Consider the following 23,927-nt stretch of genomic DNA (forward strand, 5'->3'; position numbering starts at 1 on the left):
AACAGATTTGCAGCCATATCCTTCAGATTATTTTTTCTCTAAATATATGAAAAATGATTATGCGAAAGTGCTTCTAATATGTTTGCATTCATGTTCAATGATTATGTAAATATTTACATTGTTATGATGTAACTGTAATAGTTACATATATTACATACAAAATAAATATTACATATATAAATATTACGTATGTAAATATTACATATCCTTAAATGCTTTATAAATACTAAAAATTAATGGTCATTCATGATAAATTAACATACAACTTGGGCTCAAACTCCTATTTTAATATCCATTATAGGTTATATTGAAGTTTGTTATCGCCCTTGGACGAGATCGAACGTGTTAATAAAAAACACGTGTTTTAATTTCTTTCCAAGAGGATTCCTTGTCTTTTTTGGTATTTTCATATTTTACACTTTCATACTTTTATATCTTTACATAGTTAATGACTGGACTGATTTTTAAATCTTTGAGTCAACGTGGACCAAAGAAAGACTAGATTATGTTGTTCATTCTATCAAGAAATTTGTGTCAGAGAAACATTCAGCGAAATGTAACAAACAATCTCGTTCGTCCTATAAGAAATCACTGCTGTGCCTGGCAGCGTAAAAATCTTCCCAGTCAAAGCACAGTTGATTGTAGAAAATTACAATGCTTACTACTGCAGAAATGCTATTTTCACACTACACAAAGCTTGTATATTCCACCATTCGTGGCTATGATTTTACGTCCTGCTTTACGCGTTGGCGCGTTCCTGATGGGGCGGGGGATAAAGAAATGGTGGACACGCAAATCTGAGAAAGAAAAGGAGGAATACAAACAATGGGTCAAAGATAGGAGCAATATAATTTTAGGTAATTCATACGAATGTTAAATAACTTTATATTATAATATCTTTATGTATCATTATATTCATTGTTGAAATTGTTTATAAGGTTGTTTTGGACTATATGGCCTTATATTATTTATTTACTATGTAACACATCTCGAAACTGATCCATTAACAAAACGTTCGAGATTTCTAATCTTTAACAAGGAACAGGAGAAACAATTAGGGCAGATGGTTCTTGAAATTGTAAGTATAAAAAATACAATTTAAAAAATATAATAAAGATTTAGAGGGTGTTATTTGAAAATATTTCTCAAGTTTATATTATATAATATAATCTTATTTCAGCATTTAAAAGCTCATAATAAAGATTTAGTACCAAAGACTCATCCAGCTTACAAGAGACTCTTAAGGGTGATTGAGAAAATTTTGGTAGCTAATAAAGATTTGAAGTCAATAAGAGATACAGAATGGACTTTAACTGTTATTAATACACCACTATCAAACTCGTATATCTTGCCAGTAAATATATTAATATTATGTAGCAATATACACATATCCAATAGATTTTTATACTATTTTTATTTTATTACTTTTGTGTTTTTTTAGGGTGGAAATATCTTTGTTTCCTTAGATATCTTAAAAATTATAGAAAATGATGATCAATTGGCTATTGTTTTAGCTCATGAAATGGCTCATTCATTGCTTTTACATTCAGTAAGTAATACTATAACATTCAGTAAGTAATACTATAAAATCTCAAATACATTCTCTATGGAATAAAATTATAATTGCTAATTTCTGTCTAAACAGCTCGAAGCATTGTCTGATCAGTTATTGTGGGACTTTTTGATAGCAATACCTATATTATTGGTTTGGGCATTATTTCCCGATGTAACGGCTTTTATAATTCACATGATAGGAGAACGAATTATCAATATTATGTATAATCTCCCATATAGTAGAGTTTTGGAGAATGAAGCTGATGAAGTAGGACTTAAATTGGCTGCAAAAGTATGTAATGTTATACATTAATAATGTAATAATTTAACATTATCTTTTAAAACTTATACTATTGCTTATTAAATACTATTAAAAATTAATTATTATTCATGATTAATATGTACATCCATTCTTTACAGGCTTGTATTGATATTCGTGAAGCAGTTGTATTTTGGGCTACAATGAGGACGCTTACAGAAATGCATCTGCTTCCTCCAGAACTATCATGGATATCATCACATCCTAGTCATGGAGACAGAGAGAAAAAGTTGAATGAAGAAATGACAACAGCAATAGAATTACGAAAGGATTCAGGAGTATGTTATTTAACTTATATTAACACTATTATTATTGTATTCATAAACTATCTGCTACAAATCATATTACATTTCATTAAACACACACACATACACACATACACATAGTATATATTATAAAAATTCTTTAATTTGATTTACAGTGTCCAATATTGCCTGCAGTAGATCCAAGAAATAAATTCTACGAACGATCGGCAAAAGAACAGGAAATTTATTTTAAACAAAGAGGAATCATTTGATGAGGATTTAAATATCAAATAATTTTGTCAGATTATCACGCGCGTGCCTATTCAACAAATATGATTTTTTCTTAAAAGTTAAAATATTTTTAAAGTATAAGTCAAGTCAGTGTATTGTAATCTATTTATTTTTTCAGTGCAAAGAAAAATATAGTTTATATGTAATTCATACACATACAACACATATATGATATATTTATGATATTGATTAAAATATTATGAATATATCTATATATAAGTGTATTTGTGTAAATATTATTATATTGTATATATTATTATGTTTATTACATCATGCCAAATTGTTTTATCTTAGTTTATTTGGCTTATTAGTTAATTTATTTTCAAATGTATTTTAAAATATATATAATTAGTTAAATAACAGTTTAAATAACATTTGCATAAATAGTAAAAAAAATAAATGTACAAATAACGATTATATAAATTATTTATATAATCTTTTATTAATCTTTTTAATTATAGATTATTATATATTATTATTATTATTATAATGTTTTTCTCTCATATATATATATATATATATATATATATATATATATATATATATATATATATATAATATATATATAATATGTTTCATATATGCACGCACACACACACACACACACATATATATATATATAATATAATAAAAAAATTCTATTAATGTTGATGAATGACGAATTGCCCAATGCAACTTGTGATGATTGTCTTATCATCATCCTTCCTGTTCTTCTGATGGCACAGTCATACTATTTCATTAGTCAGTGACAAGTCATACTATTGTTTGCTAAGTTCTGTGCTATCTAGTCACATATATATGTTATAAAAAATAATCTTACATTATTTCTTTGATACGTCTTTGTCATGTAGTTATAAAGATTAAAAAAAAAATTAGTAAAGTTTTATATCAATTTGCTGTATCTCAAATGTACACATAATTATTATTTATTTTTATTATAGGAGCTCGTAAATTGAGCGTTTTATTGCGATGATAATGAGATTCATATTAATATCCAATATTTTAATTGTGTTTGCGTATAACATCGATATAAATCATCCAATATTATATCCAAATAGTGCGACTAACGCGGACGAATATTTGCATACAAGATTCGAACGCAGTTATTTCGGTTACTCGGTGCTGCTGCATCATGATTCGCAGAAGAATTCTTCATGGTAATGTATTAATTCATATATACTTATGAATACAAAATGATGTTATAAAAGAAATAAGATAATAAATAATAAGAAAGATATAAGAGACAAATAATTTTAAGAGGATTTAAAGATATACTTTTTTTATATCTATATGTCTATCTTTTTATAATATAATGATAATGGATCATTTTTATAATATAATTTTTTCAACCTTGATTACAATCTTTATAATTAATAATTATAATGTATTTTCTATTATTTTTATAGAACCATATAAAAACGTATTTATCTTATTTTAACAGGCTGTTCATAGGAGCACCCCGCGGAAATTATACGCGATCATCGCGTGACCGAATGAACTTAAAATTTCTAAATGAACCCGGTGTGGTTTATCGATGTGACTTGCCGGGTTCATGTATAGAGATCGAACCGGCTGTTATCAAGGATGAAGAAATATATATATGGCAACTTAAAATGCGCGGACTTATAAGGAAGAAACAATCCTGGTTTGGCGGCGCGATGTCGATAGAAAGGAACAGCGGTTTCCTTACGGTATAAAGAAAAATAAAAAATGCCTAAAGGAATTCTAATATACATCCTATCTTTTTTATGCGATGGCTTTTAATTATTTGTCTTATTATAGATATGTGCACCACGAACAATTATGAATATTATACTCAAGAATAATAAATACGTGGAGACTATGCAGGGCATGTGCTACAGCGATCGGATATTGTCGACAAAATTATATGCGGAAATGTTTGAAATTGAACATTATGGTATTTACTTCTTTGTCGCCTTTTATTCTTCTTCGTCGAATCCATTTTCATCCATCTTCGCATTTTGTATTTTATATACATAAGAAATAATTTTACGGAACATATCATATTTTTTTAAAAAAACTTAATATTAAATATATTAGATTACAGCAGAGATATATGGTTTGATCCAATCCATGGTTTCTCCATTGCCTTTGCATCATCGCGGGTATGTTAACGATATTATTATATTACAATTTCATATATTTTTATCAATATATCTTCATTTTTCATACAATATAAAATTCTTATTTTGCTAAACTTGTTACTAATATTTCTATTAAATGAATATGTTAATGACAAAGTAATTTAATCATCAGGATGAAGAAGTGATAACTCGTATCGTAGGAAGACCCAATGAGGATGTCACCGGTAGCATCAACATAGCACGTTTCAAGAGACGCAATTTTGTTGAGACGTATACGGAAACTACGGCTATATCAATAAATGATAATTTATCGCAATTTGGTATGAATTCTATACATAATGAATTTCTATTGCGTATGTGCAATGAATGATGAATTTTAATTAAGCTACATTTTTTTGTGTAGGCTACGCGATAACATCAGGATATTATTTCAATCGAAATCGATCTCTTTATGTCTGCACAGATCCAGGATGGGATTACGTAGGACAGGTAAAACATTATTTATACTCTGTGCGTTAGAACGAAAGATATTTATGACAATTGTTTTCGCACAATAGGTCGCTATAATTAATCCGGATAAAAATTTTATGGTCGCTCGTCTCTGGGGCACTGACATTGGCGAATTTTTCGGAGCGAGTTTGGCTACGGGTGATTTAAACAAGGACGGACTGCACGATCTCGTGATTGGAGCACCGCATTGGGGAACCGATAACGGCAGAGTCCACGTGTACTTGGGTAGTCCGAAGGTAAACTTTAATTATTGTATACACAAATTCAAGGTTTCCATCTTTAAACGGGGATATTTTAATATTTTCGACTTTTAAATAGATTAATTATTGATTCCTTGAGAATTAATTATTACAAATACTAGATATAAACGAGTATCAAATTTTTCCGATGCTATACAGGAAGAATTCGAGGCAGTTGCGATTTTAGAAGGCGCCATCGAGGATGCGCTATTCGGTTATGCGGTGGCGAGTGGCGATCTAGATGGAGATGGTTTTAGCGGTGATTATTAACATTAATTGCACCTGTTATTAAAATTGTTGAAATCACTTCCCCGATGATATGCTATTTGTTGAATTCTAGACATTATCGTGGGTGCACCTTGGGAGGAATCTGGAGTAATTTACATTTATAATGGCGACGCAAGTTTAAAGGACAAAGTAAGACCTCTCGTATCGCAAAGGATCGCGATGCAATCACATGGTCATAATGTTCTGGTGAACATACGAACGTTTGGATTTTCAATATCCGAGCCAATCGATATAGACAACAATGGGTTGGTAAATTATTATGCAACTTTGTATTATATGTTTTTTTTGTGAATTATGTTTTGAAAAAATCTATAAAATATAAATTTATATACTTAAAAAAGAATTTTTTAAAGTTGAATCATATTTAGATTCATTTACAATTTCATATTTAATTATTTGCAACGTCTACATTTATTATTCAGGTATGCAGACATCGCAATAGGCGCCTATAAATCAGGACATGTCGTAGTACTTCGGAGTAAACCCGTCGTGAAAACAAATTTAACCATTTACACTACTCCGAGTATCTTACAAAGAAACATCAGCGACTTTTTGATTACGATATGCGTTGATTATCACGGTTACGACATGGCGAATACACGTGGTAAGTATAAAATATTAATACATTATTATAATGTTGTTTCTTTTTTATTACTATATATGTATATATGTTTCACTTTATAATTTATAGCTTTTAAGATTTCCCTTATTGTGGACAAGAAATACAAACGTACCAAAAAAACTTTATTGGAATTGTTTTCAAGGGAGTCTCCCGTTCATATGTGTATGAATACCAGTGTTACACTTTTGGTATTAAATCACATTCTAATCACATTCAAATCTATACATTTAATTTCATTTATTTATGATTGTTTTAATAATATCGGTTTTTTTTTTGTTTTTTTTTTACGAAATGCACATTGCAGGATAATATTCAAGATTTCATCGAACCGATCGCTATTTATGCAACGCATGATTTTACATATAACGACTCGTCTGCGAGTGAATTCTGCAAAATATGTCCTATTGAAAATAAGAATGGTAAATCGAAAAACACTCAAACTCTTTTGCTTCCCTTCGACATTGGATGCGGGGAGGACAGAGTCTGCAATTCCAATATATCTGCAATAGTTCAATTCCAGGGAGTCAGGCAAGTAACGTTAAGTTTCTTCAAGAAATTTATCGAAATGATTTACCTATTAATATTGATTCGCATATTGATAATAATATATTATTGAAATATAAAATAGAGAGAATAATTCATGGGTGATCGGTTCTGATGATATCACGTTGGAAATATACTTGGAGAATCAAGCTGAGCCGGCATATCTTACGTCAATTGTATTTATCTTCCCGGAGGGGATAATATTGCGTAGTATTTTACCATTTTGCGAAGAGGATACAGACGGAGATAACTTGATAGTTATTTGCAACATTGGTAATCCGCTCGGAATGAATGAACAGGTATCGACAATAAAAATAGAGCGCTCATCTTGTCGATTATTTCGAATAAATGCGTGCCAAGATTACAAGGAAAGAAGATATTAAAGAATTTTTTCTCAAATTTATCGGTATCATTTTCTTTTTTTCTACAGAAAGTTGTAAAACTGGATCTGGATATGAAACATTTGACCGATAGTTCATTGCACGGACATATTCTAGAGTTCTCTATGGAAATACGAACTCGTAGTATAAATCATGGCATGCATATAATTAAAGCTTGGCTTACTTTATATAGCGAGGTGTCCTTATCATTAAACGGGTCGGTATCTTTTCGAAAAAAAAAGAAAACAATATGTATCTTATATAATAAGATACATCATTTTACAGGAAAACGTTCGAGGAAAGTTATTATTTACCTAATTTGGATAAGGATCAATTAAATATAACGTTTCAGCATAATTATCAGATATTGAAATTCGGTGCAACGTCTATAGATGAGGCGCGACTTATTATCAATGTACCAGCTGCCACAGAGGATGCAGGTTCTCTAGTGTTCTTATACAAGCCACGGGTCGGTATATTTTATATACAGTATAATGTATAGAGAAAATTATATAATTATTTGTTAGAATATTATTTTCTTATTTTCTTAAAATATTATTTTTTTTAAAGAATAAATTCAAAGGTATTTGAAATATTATTTTCAGATATATATATCTGGAAAATATTATAATTGTTTATCGAATGGGATAGATCTAGTAGACGTGCAACAAAATGGGCTTCGAGGAGAAACAACATCTGATTTGTACGCGTATAATTTGGATAATAATAATGAAACATTACAAAATATAGCGCATGATCATTTCAAGAGAGATGTGAACGATCGTATGACTATAGCGACTCGTACATTGCAAATGTTGTATAGTGCAAGAACGATAAAATCAGAAGTTTTAAACGATAATCTGACAGTACGAGAAAGCGATATTATATATTTGAACTGTTCGACATATGGTATAAATTGTTCAACAGTCTATTGTGATCTCAGCGCATTAAAAACGCGACAGGATGTCGGCAAGTTAGCGATGAAATTAATTCTGAATGCCACAAAGCTCAAAGGTATGAAATCATCTTGAACGAGAAGAAAGTATCGTACACGGAGAAAATATTAATAAAGTAAATTACAATATAATTTTTGTAATTGTGGAAAATATACAAATATATAAAGAGAAATCATTTTTTATTCAACAATATGTATTATATTTTAGAAAGGAGTATTTTATAATTATTCAAATATTTGGTTGCACAAACAAATGTATATAATTTACAATTTTTATAGTAATAAATACCTTAATGTTGTTACATTCTAACTTTACAATAAATGTTAGAATACATTTTTCATATAATTTGTACTGTAAGATATTTTCTCCATGTATAGTTTCTATATAAAACTACTATCCCGCATATTTTTTTCTTACTTTTTATGATTATTTCAAGATAATTTTAAATTGTCGGACGAAACGAAGATTGTAAAATTCAGTACGGATGCTTATGTTGAAATTATACGCCCGGTAAATAGGATTTTTAACGTAGTTGCTACGTGAGTATTATCGTCATAATAAATATATATTATACTAATTGTAATAAAATATAGAAAATAATATGACGATTTAAGAAATATATACATTACAGACATAATATAAATCTTACGACAGAATTTCATAATACTGCAAAGATGCAGAAACTGCAATTGTGGGTTGTGCTCGTGTCGGTTTCGTTGGGTTTAATATTATTATACATTGTTATTATTATGTTAAGTATGGTAAGGTTCTTATATTTTGTTTCGTTATTTTTTTATAAAAAATTTCGGATTATTGATTATTACTTATCAATTATAGATAGGTTTTTTCAAAAGAATGACAAATGAAGAACTGTCTGCTTTAAAGACGAACGAGGTATAAAACAATACATATAATACATGCAGTTAATAAATTAGTCACGTTAAGAATTAATGTAAAAAATATTTTTTACAGATAACAGAGGATGTGAACAAGGTGGAAATCACACATATTGAATAGAGGATTTTTTATACATGTATTTATGTAAATTATTATTGTAAATTATATACAATAATAATAAATTTAATTTTTTAATAAAAATTATGTTTTCTTTTTTATTAGTACTATACAATACTTTTTTATTAGTACTATATAATACTTTTTGCCCGTACAAAGATTTACTTTCTTTATACACAGAGATGTGCATTTATATAACATCGCTTAATATAACATTCACATTCTCTTATCACCTAATTAATATTAATATTAATAATAAATATTTACATTATTTTCCCTCTATAAGAAATAAGAACAATAATATTTAACGTTTGAATGATATAAGTAGATTTCTTCCATTCATGTACAGGTTTTACAAAATAAAGGACCTAATCAAAGTACCTTAATCATTTTTGCTACATATAAGAACATAAAAAAGAATATATTTTGTTTTTGTTGTATAATCTATTATAGATTATAATTATAAATTATAGATTATAAATTATAATTATGTGCGATTATATATCTCCTCCTATCGCGCACGTTATCCAAGTGTCAAAGTAGATATTACATGCTTTTTTTTAAATTAAAAAACTGTCACAATTGTGCCTACAAATATGTGAGTATAAATTATTTCCATCCTCTTTCTCAAAATACAAATGCTTAAACAATATTATAATCATATTGCTACTACGCGATTTTTTGTCATTAATAAGAATATACGTGATTTAAGTATACATTTAACGATACATTCACACGCCATCAAAGATTAATTCTGTTTCTTCAAACATATAGGATATCTTCAAGTGATAGATGAAATGCAGACACATGATGACATAAGCTGCTTGCATATATCATAAGATGTAGAATTGCTGCAATGTGCTTGTTTGACCAACTGCTGCATCTCGTATAATCATGTTTACCTCGTTATAGTAACTGGAGGTCCATGTCCTTCAAATGAAAGCTGCGCCGCTCCCTTCTTGCTCGTCGCTTCATGGTGTGATAGACACCCAATTGATATTTAGGATTCGAATCGCAACAGATTCGTTTCCCGGTGACGTCACATATATCAATTCTATTAAACTTGAGTTAGAAATTAGGGTATCTATCATGAATTTAAAATTTGAAATATCGTCCTGTAGTTCTCTTCCCGTTTCTGGCTCTTCGTTCTTCCATGTGATTTGGCGTGGAATCTTAACCATTTTCAGTAAGACAAAATTCATAATGAATTCTGTACTTCACATTCTGATGCGTATTCGTTAACATATATCGCAAAATAATAAAAAAAATATTGAATTTACAAGTGAATATTGCAAATAATTTATACTCACATAATGTAATCGCATTCCCTTGAATTGACATACATAATACATTCAATTTACAAATTCAAGGATCGTATATATTTAAAATATATAAAAAATTATTCACACAGTGCACCAACACTGCCATACTATGACAATTTCGAGAAAAATTGTTTGCTATATGTATATTATTTTTTAGAAAATTGCACTGTTTTAATTTTCTTGAAAGAGAAAAAAAAGAAAAAGAAAATATTCTGCTAATTAAATAATTATTATGGACTACAAACTTAAATATATGTAGATATGAATTCGTGCGTATAATAAGAGAGATCTAGTACATTATTAGACTAAGAATATAATATTCTATCTTTGAGAAATTTAATTTTAAATATATAAAGAAACTATATATCTATTTAATTTTTTCTATATATAAAGACTTTGTGTTAACTACACAGTGACGCTAGATAATTACAGAGAAAAGTCTTTTCTAGCAAATACAAATTAAATTTCTTTTCGTACATTTAGAGACAATATATAACATTGTACACATTTTTTTGTGCCAAGAATTTTTTATAAAATTTTATAAAAAATTCTTTACAAAATACAAAGTCTCGTATATTTGTGTGAAGAGATCTCTCTCTCTCTCTCTCTCTATTTTTTTTCATTCCTTTTGTAAGGAAAGTTTAATATCTTATTTGCATTTTATCTGTGTATATTTAATTAAATTCTAAATTTTCTGTGATATATCTATCGTCACTCTGTATACACAAAACATAAATCAACCGGCAGTATAAAAGCACTATGAAGTATAATCTTTTTTGTTTGTACTTCACCTAAATCAAAAATATTGATCGATATACATAGAACTTGTAATGTACAATATGCCTAAGAGCATGTTACAAAAAAAGATAATTATTGATAATAGTTATTGGTAATTTTGTTACATACCAAAAAATATTTTGATATTTATGCTATGTAAATATTACGTTAACTCTTACTGACTCAAATGTTCATATTTTAATATAAAATGAATATGTTTATTCATTTTCTACAAAGCAAATGATTTTTTTTTGGAATTTTTATATTATGCATCAAAATCTGAAGATCGCGAAAATATCTATAATCAAATGTTAAACAATGTTATAACATAATATTTTTCTATACTAATTGTGTGGAATATAATAGTATCCGACTTGTTTTATTATCAGACGCACTTATAATCTTCGTTTTTATAATTTCTATCAATTAAAACAATTCTATGATAGTATACACATACATACATTTATCCATATAGCAGTATCAATGAAAATTATATGAATAGTCTTTTGTGGTATTTTCAGTTTTCTAATATTTCATTAGAAATGATTTCATCATGTATACCCAAAAAAAATTTTTTTTTTTAATTTTACATGTATTTATTTCATATATATCATATTTTGCTTTCCTATTGTACATTTTCTTATAAACAGAATTGAGATTTTAGATAGAACATATTCTATAAACAATTCTATTAAAAATTTATATTTTTACAATATTTTCATTAATACTGCTAAATAGTATAAGTATTATATGTCAGCAATTTGTTAAAAATCACTTCTAAAAAATTAAAGATCTCTTTATCTCTTTCTTATATTAAGATGCTGTTTTGTTTTTTAACAAATTATTCTCTTGTGTATATATCAGCACCTTTTTTAATATTAATTAAAACAAGACGGATTCTAAATGACACTTATAATATGCCTAATGTTTTTCTTCAGATTTTGATGCATAAAAAAATATGCATGCGTTGAGACCTAAGCAAAAGAACATGAGTGATATTAAAGTTCGCGTTTTTTAACATTATTATTATCACAGAGATAAATTCTTTTACTCACATATATGTTATTTCGTAAACGCTTCTGATGGTATTTGACCACGTTTAAAGAACTCTTGAAATGCAGAGAGCGCATTATCATAGTTCCACTGTGTTTCTTGTAAACACTTCAGACTCCATTCTAAATTCATGTTCGTTTGCTGGCTCAACGTCATTGTCATTTGCTGTTTTATATCTTCACTTAATTCTACAGGTTTTGCTGATTGTGTAGATGTTTGTGGCAATAGCGCCGACACTTCCGGTTGCGTCGGTTGGCTATTCAATTGCTGGTTCAACTGTTTTAATTGCGCCTCAGGCGGCTGACTAATATGTAATTGTTCATTGCGAATACAATATCCCCTGCCTTCCGGAACAATTATAAATGTTCGATTGAAGTGGCGTATAGGCTGTTCTTTATTATCAAGTTCTTGAAAATAGCCCGTTATCGTGATGAACATCATTACTTGCTATAAATAAAACAAGAAATAAATTGCAATAAATTAATAAATCTATTTCTATCTTATTTAATATTTAACATATAACGATATAAATCATTGATTTAAATCATTCAACATAATAACTTACCGTAGCAAGAGCAATGTCCATAGTAAAGGTATCCAGGAAATGCCTTGTTCGTGGCATTTCTGATATGAAAGAAACTACAGGTAATCTACCATGCTTTAGTAATTTCTGCCTTCTTGTTGTATCATATATTCTAAATAAGTTTCGGTTCTCCATGAGATATCCATTTAACCTAAAGATAAAAAAGAAATTTTATTTTCTAAACATTTTCGAATACTCGATATTAAGAATATATTTGTTACAATATAGTAATTAAAAGAAAACTCTTATAAAAAAGTATTAATAAATAATACAATATTCTTTTCAACAAACTTACTTATTATTGTGAGAAGTGGATATTGTCATACTAAAGCACGCATGTTCGTCGTACGCGTCAAGTAGAGGCTGACGGCTCTCACTGTCAAATATTGTGAAATACTGTTGCAAAAACTGGCTTGCAATTTCCTGGGCTTTCGCATCAGCAACAAACATTCGCTGTGATGATGGTATTTTAGCAGTATCATCAACCACATCGAATACGATTGGTCGTGGTAATTCCGTGCCGTCCTTTCGAATGATATTATATATGAAATTCATGCATGTACATGAGAAGAAACATCATACATATATGTAACAGTACGTAAAATACTTACCAGACGTAGCAGTCTCGGGAACCGTTTCCGGACGTCGCTATGGTCGAGAAAGAAAAGCCCGCAAATTCCATGTTAATCGTATAATAACAGAAACACATATGCTTTTTTATTAAGTAATAAGAGAAAGTATATGAATAATTTAGTAGAAAACATGCATTTCATTAGATGTAATTCAAATTCTATATAAGACTGGACATCTAAGAATTATGTTAGGAAAACATGTATTTTTCTTATCACTTTTATATATATAATTGAATAATATATTTAACTGTTATTAAAAATTAATAGAGTAACTGTTATTGAAGTTAATTAATAAATAAATTTAAGAACTAATGAGTTTAATTTTATAAACAGTAGAAAGTAAATATAATTATTGTTGCAATATTGTTTGATAAATAATACCAGTTTACTTTCAATACTCAATGCTTCTCAATGAAAGAAAAGATTATGTTAGAATAACACATTACCTAATGTAGTCATTTTGTCGAGACTTATACTTGTTACAGAGGGGGTTTCCAATTAATTTCAATTCCTCTAATTTGAGGTCTTTAATTGCATCTATTTGATGAATATCCTTGATCTGTAATATAGAATTTATGTATGTTATATGATAGAATCAAATATAATATACAATCATATGCAGCTATACTCACTTTATTATCACTGATGTATAGAATCTTCAAGTTTGAAAATTTTTTATTTAGCACATTGAGCCTATCGATGCTCTGAAGTTTATTGCCTTCTAAGTTTAAGGCTTCCAAACTTGGTATGTGTTCGCCTACGATATCTAACACAGTCATTAACATTGCAGGTCGGAACAATGCACAAAAATAATCACCAAGATCTGTAAATCACATTTAAATGTAATCTTTTAATATACATTAAGTTAATAATAAATCTTTAGAATTAATATCATTATTCTTAAATTTATGATTTTATTTATAATGACTTACCAGGATCTTGATGAAACTTTGACAAGTCCAAAGCGTTTGTTTCTTGCACATATCTTTTGGACATAGCTTGTTTTAATTGTTCCTTCAATTTATCATCAATCTCGCATTGTGGAACCCCTGGTTTTGCTCTTACTTGTAATTTAAAACCATCTGTCATTGTAATCTTACGATCACAATTTAGTAATGCACTTGCTGTTTTATAATTGTCAACATAGAAACTAGCTTCAGTCCCCATTATCTTATACTGTAAACAAATTTCTGAATTTAGTACCAAAGATTTAAACATTATATTTTAGTTAACATCATAATACATGTCTTTTAATTTTAAATTTTTGTTCTTATTGCATATTTCATTATGACATCAAAAAAGCATCATAAATTACATGAATCAAAAAATAGATTAAGATTTTTTTATGTATATTGATTGATAAAGAAAAACTTTCACTTTACAAAAATTTGTATAATTTCTCATTTCAAGTTATAACTGAATATAGTTGTTGTATAAAGAACTAAGAATTTTTTAAGTTACACTAATGTATATCAAATGTATCATATTAAATAAAATGTAAAAGCAAAAAAAGACTATTTACCGTTATGGGAATGAATACTTCAGGTGCCATATAGTTTAATAAAGTTGTTAAAATGTAATCTTTTTCATATTTGTGTCCATATGGTATCTGTAATATACAAGTAATATCAGAAATAGAAACATGTTTTAAATTTTAATGTATATATAAAATTGCATTGTGATATAATAAAATTATCACTTACACTGATTTTATACCAGTTGGATTCTCCTATTGGAAGTGTTTGTATTCTAGAACCAGGTTGGCCTCCCTTAAAATTCCTGTTTGGTAGAGGACTATTTCTTCCTCGACCAATCGTTCTTTGCCATGTCCTATCTCTATCTCTCGGTACAACCACTTGTCTTATTTGTCTATTATTGTTATTGCTATTGCCTGTCATTGGAATATCCTCATCTAGCAAGGTTGCAAGCAATGCGTTACGTGGTATTTCTCTGTTGGGTCTATGTGTTTTAAAGGAAACACGAGGTCTAGTTCCATCATGAGGCCGTCCATTATTTCTTCCCGTACGATCATCATGGCCTATACACAGATCATAGTTGAAATTATATAAAACAATGACTATTTAATAGTAAAACAATTATTTTAAACATTGTAAGTATATATTATTTTTTAACAACTTTAATTTACAATAAGATATACTAACTTTTTTGTTTAGTATTTTAATATTTTATTTAATAATTAAAATAAACGAGTGCATACAATTTGTATATTGTATTTGTATTACAATACATATTTTCAACATATACAAAAACATTTTTCTATTAAGATACTTATTCGCAAATTAATTTAGCACTTTTACTTCAATTAATTCATTATCTATATGGACAATTTTACTCCTTTACTACTTTATTCATTCGTACAATTTATTGAAAAAAAAATTATATATTAACTATGTATATGAAATTCACAATGAATAATAATAAAATTTCAATGAATATGGAATAATATAAGTAATAATATAAATAAAGGAATAGTACGAGAATGTTGCGAGAGGGAAAGAGAGGTGAAGAAAATTCAAATACTGTAAAATTCATATAATATCAATATAGCATGTGCTTATTTTGTTTTTCAATGTCAAGTTTCAATTATAAAAAAAAGTGGTGATGCATGAAAGAATACAATAGATTAAACCGAATAAACTAATATATCGATGAAACGTAGAATCTCCATTGAAGGGAATACTGCGCGCTTACATACGATGTGTTGCGTGATGACGAAACGATTCACAAAATTGGGATAAAGCAGCAGAAAATTGATAGCTTACCAAAGTAATGCTTATCCTCGGAGGGAACATTTCCACGGCCGTTGCGACCACCCCAGCCCCAGATTTTATTCGATTTCTTCGGCATTTTTTCTCTGCTCCAGTATTCTCAAGCGATCCCGAAAGCTTTGCTGCGTCGATCAAAATGGCGTCTTTTCTTCTGGTAGCGTCGATGCTGCCACCTAGCACGCATATGCCTGCGATCGGGAAGACGCTTTGGATGCTTTGAAGCGTTTAATCGACCAATCAGGACAAAAGGAGTAAAGATTTCTTTAACCTGATTGGTCAATCGAAGCATCCAGAACGTCTCCCCGACCGCTATAGAGGAGATATAGCGCACACAAAGAAAGAGCCGTGACGTGTGTGCCTGGCGCATGGGCGACACGACTGGGGCTATGGTCGAGAAGACGCTCTGGATGCTTTGAAGCGCAATTTTAAGGAGACTTAAGGCGTAAGACTTAAGCGTCGTCTACAATGGGAGTAATATCGGTGGAGTAAGGAGTAAGATTAGGAGTAAGCGAATGGTTTTTTTCCATTTCGCCTTACTACACTGATAAAACTGTCTTACTTCCTACTCTGACATCTTATTATATACATTTCGTAGGAAGTAAGACAGTTTTATCGGTGTAGTAAGGCGAAATGGAAAAAAACCATTCGCTTACTCCTAATCTTACGCCTTACTCCACCGATATTACTCCCATTGTAGACGACGCTTTAAGAAATTGACCAATCACAGTCGAGTATTCTCTTAATACTTGATTATGATTGGTCAATCTCTTAAGGCTTAAGACTTAAATTACCTATTGTAGACTCGGCCTAAGGGCCGTTATTACATTTGTCATACGACAAATTTTTTAAACATATTGATTGGCTGTAGAATAGAAAGTTTCTGAAGAAAAAATTACTATCCCGCAGCCAATCAATATGCTTAAAAAATTTGTCGTACGATAAATGTAATATTAGCCTAATGCCCGATTGCACCAACGTTATTTTAGCTTTAAGCGAATCATTCAGGTTTAAGATATTAAAATCACTGTAGTTGCCTTTTTTTTATTTTCTCGATTACTGTCTCTTTTTCTATCATTTTATTCAAAAGTATTAATACAATTAATATGACATATATATATATATATATAATTTTGGTATCTCTCTTAGTCTGACTCTTCCCCTTCGACCTATCCGGCATGGGTGACCCTACCAGTAACTACGGCCGGTATTCATAATTCACTCATATATTTAAGATCATACTTAAAATTATCTTAAATATAAGAAAAGTCTATATGAATATCGGCGTATGTTACCGCCGGCATAGCTCTCAGGTTCATTAGAGTACTCAAACCTCCTCACCCGGCAAATGCCTTCGTTAAGGTGGAGATACCATCGAGGAGGAAAAATTTTTTTTATTTTATTTTTATTTTCTTTCAATACAGGATTTGATACAAAAAATAATGTAAAATATAATATAATTTGAAACAAAATAATATTTTGATACAAAATAATTTATTACATGGAATAATTTATTACATGAAAATGTCCAAAATATATGTATAATATTTTATAACATAAAATTTACTAAAAATTTTTACATAGTGCAGACAAGACTGATTAGCGATGATTAATCCCTATGATTATTGGAATTTTAATATATTTTCCTTAGCATTAAAGGAATATTAAAAAAATTTTAATGATCATCTAAAACAGCCCTAATAATCCTACATCTTGAAAGGAATATTAAAAAAAATTTATTGATTTATTTCATTTTACTTCTTTAATTTATATAGTTTAATAATAAAACATTATATTTTCACTATAAAAATAATATATAATATAACTAAATTTCTATTCATATACATATATATAATATACATTCATAAATATCTAAAAAAAATAATTTTCTTAATATCTTCAATATTAAACTTTAATAATATAAGCTATTTAGATAAATTTATATAAATATAATTAATGAAATACAATTAATGAAATTACTCTTATAATAGATATAAATATATAAATTTTATAAAAACTATTATTTAAATTAAAACCTTAAATATATAGATAAATAAATAAATAAAAATATAAATATATAAATATGTAAATCTTATAAAAATTATTATTTAAATTAAAACCTTAAATATATAAATAAATATATATATAAATATATAAATTTTATAAAAATTATTATTTAAATTAAAACCTTACATATATAAATAAATAAATACATAAATATATAAATATATAAATTTTATAAAAATTTTATTAAAATTATAATTTAAATTAAAACCTTTTTTAAATTTTAATAGTAAATCCTTTTCTATAAATTCTACTCATTCTTTATCTATTTGAAATCTTTTTATTCCTATATTTAAGAATGGCTTATAAATTCATAAATATACCAAATTTATTATCCATATTGAACTAAAAAAATATCTGAATGTATAAATTTGTATTTTAAATTTTTCATATGCATAAAATTTGCAAAAAAGATTCGTATTACTATAAAAATTATTGTTAACAATTTAATTTTCATTCTCAAATAAAATATCTATAAAAAAAACAAAAAAATATTGACTCCCTAAATATTCTTAATATTAATAATATAATTATTAAAATATTTATTAATCTGTTTTCCCTAATATTATTTAATCCTACATTTCTTGACTCTCTAAAAAAATACATAATATATTAATCACCTAAATTAATCACCTAAAAGGCCCTAACAATCCTCTAGTTTTTGAAAGGAAAATTAAAAAATCTTAATGATCACCTAATAGCCCTAACAATCCTACTTTTCGATTAAGTGAAATTATTCGAGGAAAGCCTATCTCTAATCATGTATATTTTAATTACGTGCCCTAATTACATTCCCTAATAGTGTGCCCTAACCGCGTGAATAAATGTCCGACATTACGTACTATTGTACGTAAAGCTTTTCTTCAGGCCAGTTGAACTTACTTTTCGTTGATCCTGGCCACTTTCTCGCTCGATCTCTAATCAGAGATCGAAAAAGGAGATAAACACTCCTTTTTTTGCTGGCTAATTACCGCCAAATGAGCGTAAATATTTCGCTCATCGTAATGATCGCTCGATTTTACGATCGTTCGTTAAATATTTAAATATAACTTTATTTTAACTGAAATAAAGCCAAATTACTCCAAATTTCTATGTATTATACTTTCTAATAAAATATAAAATTAATGTGTGTATGATATTTATCATATTACAAATTATTTAATTAATTAATCATTTGGCTTTATATTAAGTTAAAGTAAAGTTTAAAAACAATATCTACAAACAAATTCTACGATGGATGAGCTATAAGAAATTAGAATTAAATAAGTGCGCGTTATAAGAATAAAGTAATATCAAAAATTTATAAAATTGATAAACTTATTAATGCGTGTTCTTTATAAAAAAATTCTTTCCTTGATTCTTTTTTTTAAATTAATACTTCAATATATTTTCGCAATAGATGCTAAGCATTTCGAAAGAAGTTATTAAAAGTTATTTAATTTAATCTATCCTAGCTTATCCATTTTAAGGCAACGGATTTATCTACAATCTACATCTACATCTACATCTACGATCTCTACGAATCCGTTACCTTAAAGTTAAATAAAAGTTTTTCTCACTCACCGGCACTGATGCGCAACAGCGGAGTTGTAGTTATCGAAGCTACGTTGTCTGTAACATACAAATATCAAATTCATTTACAATAATGTTCACAAAATGCAATCAATATTTTAAAAAATTTTTATCGCGCGGAATTTTATATCCGATGCATAAAATAATAAGCAGAGATAAACACGTGTGGAAAAATTTTATAAATTTTTGAAACTGTTTTTTAAATAGAAAGTTTTGTATGATTTTTATAAAAATCTTTCTCTCTAATTTTCTCTTTAATTCATTTGAATAATAAGATCGAATTATTGTTCGTTTATAACGATTTATAACAATTAATATACAAATAATAGATATTCACCATCAGGTTGCTCCGCCGATGCAAGATGCCTCTCCCAGACCTCCTCCTCCTCTCATGTTGTTGACGCGCGATACTTTTAACGGCACTCCCGCACTCACGAGCGATATTTTTATATCACTATTTCCGCTATTTTACGCGCGATACTTAACGGTTTCCGCACTTTCGATGCGATTAAAAATTTTATATTTGATCGCGCGATGTATATACTTAATATGTATATACTTTGAGAACGGCACTCCCGGTTTCGGTACGGGCGAAAATCCCATTTCATTTCACGATAATCAACTTCGAGCCAACAGGTCGGGAATGCAACGATACAACGAACAAAGACTAGGCCCGAACCGGAAAGAAGACGAAACGATTGACGAAATAGAGGCGAATGAAGTTCACCAGCTCTTTTTCGCGCATAATTATCCTATCTCGTATCGAACCTGGACCCGCTAAGCACGATTTCAGGTGACCCGCACGGATGCTATATCACTAGCGCAGTACACAAGGCTGGTAGACGGTAAAAGAAGAGGATACCCACATTTTTTAAATGCTAACAATCAGCAATTTAGAAAATGGGGAGGCAACCCCTTTTACCGAGCGAAAATCGTGCCTAGGGGAATCCACTCGACAGAGTCTCGACAGGGTTAACACACGCTGGGCGTATGGCTGTAGACGAGCAAAGAGAAGGGACCCATTAACGACCATTCCGAACAATCGATCGAGTTCTAACCGATTCGGGCCGAATCAATTTGACGAAGCAGAGCGTGTCCATCACTAAGCCGATCGAGCGCGAAGCTCGAACCCGCGCGCCCATGTACATTTTGTACTGGACATACGTTCTGCGCGGCCGGCATCACCAAGTGCCACGATGCACAAGGCGCGAGTACATTGCATAGCAACGACTCGATGAAACATCCCAGTTAATTGGCATCGGAAGTAGAGACTCGTTGACAAAAACGAAATTGGGATTTTGAAAACGCGAAAACGCGATAACGCGAGAATGCTAAACGCGAAAACGCGATGACGAAACGTCGCCATCCGCGGCACGTTGACGGCACCGACGACGCGAAAGGGTACTTAGCTTCCCCTTCAGGCTCCTTAAGATTTATCATAAATAGAAAAATTTAGGATAAATCTCAAGGCACCATCCAAGTACTAAGCCCTCCCACCGCGACAAGGTGTACCCCATGGGAGGGTTACATTATATATAATTTTATATATAATATAATATATGGTTTGGAATTTATTTTGTAATATAGTATATAAATTTATATTCGTATAACAAGATAGTAAAACAAAATCATTAGCGCGATATTGCTTATGTCGCCAAGATCGAATACTATGTTATTAATTGTTAATTCATGTTTAAATATTTTAACATATTAATGTATTTCATATATCTGACGTATTAATGTATCGTAAGATTAAAAGATTAAACTAATTACATGCCGTGATACATACTATTGTTTAATTAACAAGAATTGCCGATTAAGAAAATTTAAAGCATTGATCGAAATATATTTAATTCTAAGATTGTTAAAGAAATATTGTAATAAGCACCGATGATCGAAAGATCATAACATATTTAATTCTCTCATCGCCTTTTATGTATCGCATGTTTCAATTTTTATTCACAGTAATGAATAATTGCGATTCAATAAAGATTTATCGTCGTGATACAGTTTTATGTCGTTAATTATTTTTTAATTAATTAATTTTTATTAATATTTATAGCAAATTATGTTTCAATACTAATCGTAATTACAATATACGAAGCGTTTCTCACCGCTACTTTATTAGTCGAGAGTCACCGTGCGAATGATGACAAAGCCGTAAACATAGCGCGCTACTGTTTACATTTTATATTGCCAAAGTCGAACACCGTGTTATCGATAATTCGTTGCCGAAATATTTTATATGTTATAAAATATATGCTAAAATATACGCGGAATATTAAATTATAGAAATATTTTAATTTATTGATTAAAATTGATTATTTATTAAACAATTTATCACAGAACCTTTCGTTATGTTAATTATTTGCATCTGAAAGTTAATTAATTTTTAATTATTAATATTTATAGCAAATTATGTTTCGATACTAATCGTAATCGTGTTTAGTAAAAAAATTACAATATACGAAGCGTTTCTCACCGCTACTTTATTACTTGAGAGTCATCGTGCGAATGATGACAAAGCCGTAACATAGCGCGCTACTGTTTACATTTTATATTGCTAAAGTCGAACACCATGCTATCGATAATTCGTTGCCGAAATATTTTATATATTATAAAATATATGCTAAAATATACGCGGAATATTTAATTATAGAAGTATTTTAATTTATTGATTAAAATTGATTATTTATTAAACAATTTATCACAGAGCCTTTCGTTATGTTAATTATTTGCATCTAAAAGTTAATTAATTTTTAATTATTAATATTTATAGCAAATTATGTTTCGATACTAATCGTAATCGTGTTTAGTAAAAAAATTACAATATACGAAGCGTTTCTCACCGCTACTTTATTACTTGAGAGTCATCGTGCGAATGATGACAAAGCCGTAAACATAGCGCGCTACTGTTTACATTTTATACTGCTAAAGTCGAACACGATGCTATCGATAATTCGTTGCCGAAATATTTTATATATTATAAAATATATGCTAAAATATACGCGGAATATTTAATTATAGAAGTATTTTAATTTATTGATTAAAATTGATTATTTATTAAACAATTTATCACAGAGTCTTTTGTTATGTTAATTATTTGCATCTAAAAGTTAATTAATTTTTAATTATTAATATTTATAGCAAATTATGTTTTGATACTAATCGTAATCGTGTTTAGTAAAAAAATTACAATATACGAAGCGTTTCTCACCGCTACTTTATTACTTGAGAGTCACCGTGCGAATGATGACAAAGCCGTAACATAGCGCGCTACTGTTTACATTTTATATTGCTAAAGTCGAACACCGTGCTATCGATAATTCGTTGCCGAAATATTTTATATATTATAAAATATATGCTAAAATATACGCGGAATATTAAATTATAGAAGTATTTTAATTTATTGATTAAAATTGATTATTTATTAAACAATTTATCACAGAGCCTTTCGTTATGTTAATTATTTGCATCTAAAAGTTAATTAATTTTTAATTATTAATATTTATAGCAAATTATGTTTCGATACTAATCGTAATCATGTTTAGTAAAAAAAAATTACAATATACGAAGCGTTTCTCACCGCTACTTTATTACTCGAGAGTCACCGTGCGAATGATGACAAAGCCGTAAACATAGCGCGCTACTGTTTACATTTTATATTGCCAAAGTCGAACACCGTGTTATCGATAATTCGTTGCCGAAATATTTTATATGTTATAAAATATATGCTAAAATATACGCGGAATATTTAATTATAGAAGTATTTTAATTTATTGATTAAAATTGATTATTTATTTAACAGTTCATCACGGAGCTAATTATTTCAATTTATTCGATTGTTTTACCGCGCTTTTCCGAAGTCAAATTCTATAATATTTAGTTTTGCATTTTAAAAGACTGAATTATTATGTGCTATTAAACAAAGCCGTAGACAATATTCAAAAATCAAAGTCGCGCGAACGTCGAGCGCAGTAATGGCCATGCGCAGAACGAATGCGCACCGGTTCGGCCGCCATGTTAGTTCGCGCCATTGTACACGTCACGTGAATCGGAGTCATACGCAGTT

The 23,927-nt window shown here is 28.9% G+C and overlaps 3 protein-coding genes across 4 annotated transcripts; 2 read left to right on the top strand and 1 right to left on the bottom strand.

Annotated features, from left to right (window-relative positions):
• Nucleotides 1-105: 105 nt before the first annotated feature.
• LOC145961281 (metalloendopeptidase OMA1, mitochondrial-like) lies at nucleotides 106-2,722 on the top strand. Of its 2 annotated transcripts, none has more exons than XM_083081325.1 (8): nucleotides 106-187; nucleotides 446-857; nucleotides 939-1,078; nucleotides 1,181-1,354; nucleotides 1,442-1,549; nucleotides 1,646-1,846; nucleotides 1,975-2,151; nucleotides 2,295-2,722. In XM_083081325.1, the coding sequence occupies exons 2-8, from the start codon at nucleotides 506-508 to the stop codon at nucleotides 2,388-2,390; spliced, it is 1,248 nt and encodes a 415-aa protein (XP_082937451.1). In that variant the 5' UTR covers nucleotides 106-187; nucleotides 446-505; the 3' UTR covers nucleotides 2,391-2,722. The 2 variants fall into 2 exon arrangements, with proteins under 2 accessions (XP_082937451.1, XP_082937450.1); XM_083081324.1 differs by having other exon boundaries at nucleotides 110-187; nucleotides 302-857.
• Nucleotides 2,723-3,031: 309 nt separating this feature from the next.
• Nucleotides 3,032-9,150, top strand: LOC145961283 (integrin alpha-9-like). Its single transcript, XM_083081327.1, has 20 exons — nucleotides 3,032-3,566; nucleotides 3,851-4,100; nucleotides 4,192-4,327; nucleotides 4,471-4,535; nucleotides 4,687-4,834; nucleotides 4,918-5,003; nucleotides 5,072-5,260; nucleotides 5,423-5,522; nucleotides 5,604-5,796; nucleotides 5,974-6,155; nucleotides 6,243-6,361; nucleotides 6,478-6,705; nucleotides 6,806-7,015; nucleotides 7,147-7,313; nucleotides 7,382-7,565; nucleotides 7,702-8,110; nucleotides 8,489-8,591; nucleotides 8,684-8,813; nucleotides 8,890-8,946; nucleotides 9,025-9,150. The coding sequence occupies exons 1-20, from the start codon at nucleotides 3,379-3,381 to the stop codon at nucleotides 9,067-9,069; spliced, it is 3,189 nt and encodes a 1,062-aa protein (XP_082937453.1). The 5' UTR covers nucleotides 3,032-3,378; the 3' UTR covers nucleotides 9,070-9,150.
• LOC145961282 (nuclear RNA export factor 1) lies at nucleotides 9,067-16,381 on the bottom strand. The gene is made up of 10 exons (XM_083081326.1): nucleotides 16,217-16,381; nucleotides 15,137-15,471; nucleotides 14,956-15,042; nucleotides 14,366-14,609; nucleotides 14,066-14,256; nucleotides 13,880-13,992; nucleotides 13,413-13,449; nucleotides 13,097-13,326; nucleotides 12,784-12,952; nucleotides 9,067-12,665 (listed from the first exon to the last, which is right to left on the bottom strand). Exons 1-10 carry the CDS (start codon nucleotides 16,299-16,301, stop codon nucleotides 12,228-12,230), a joined length of 1,929 nt encoding a protein of 642 aa, XP_082937452.1. The 5' UTR covers nucleotides 16,302-16,381; the 3' UTR covers nucleotides 9,067-12,227.
• Nucleotides 16,382-23,927: the final 7,546 nt, after the last annotated feature.

This window comes from Camponotus vicinus, unplaced genomic scaffold (assembly GCF_025532165.1).
Source record: "Camponotus vicinus isolate PSW18456_S1 unplaced genomic scaffold, iyCamVici1.0 SCAF_11, whole genome shotgun sequence".
Taxonomy (NCBI): Eukaryota; Metazoa; Arthropoda; class Insecta; order Hymenoptera; family Formicidae; genus Camponotus; species Camponotus vicinus.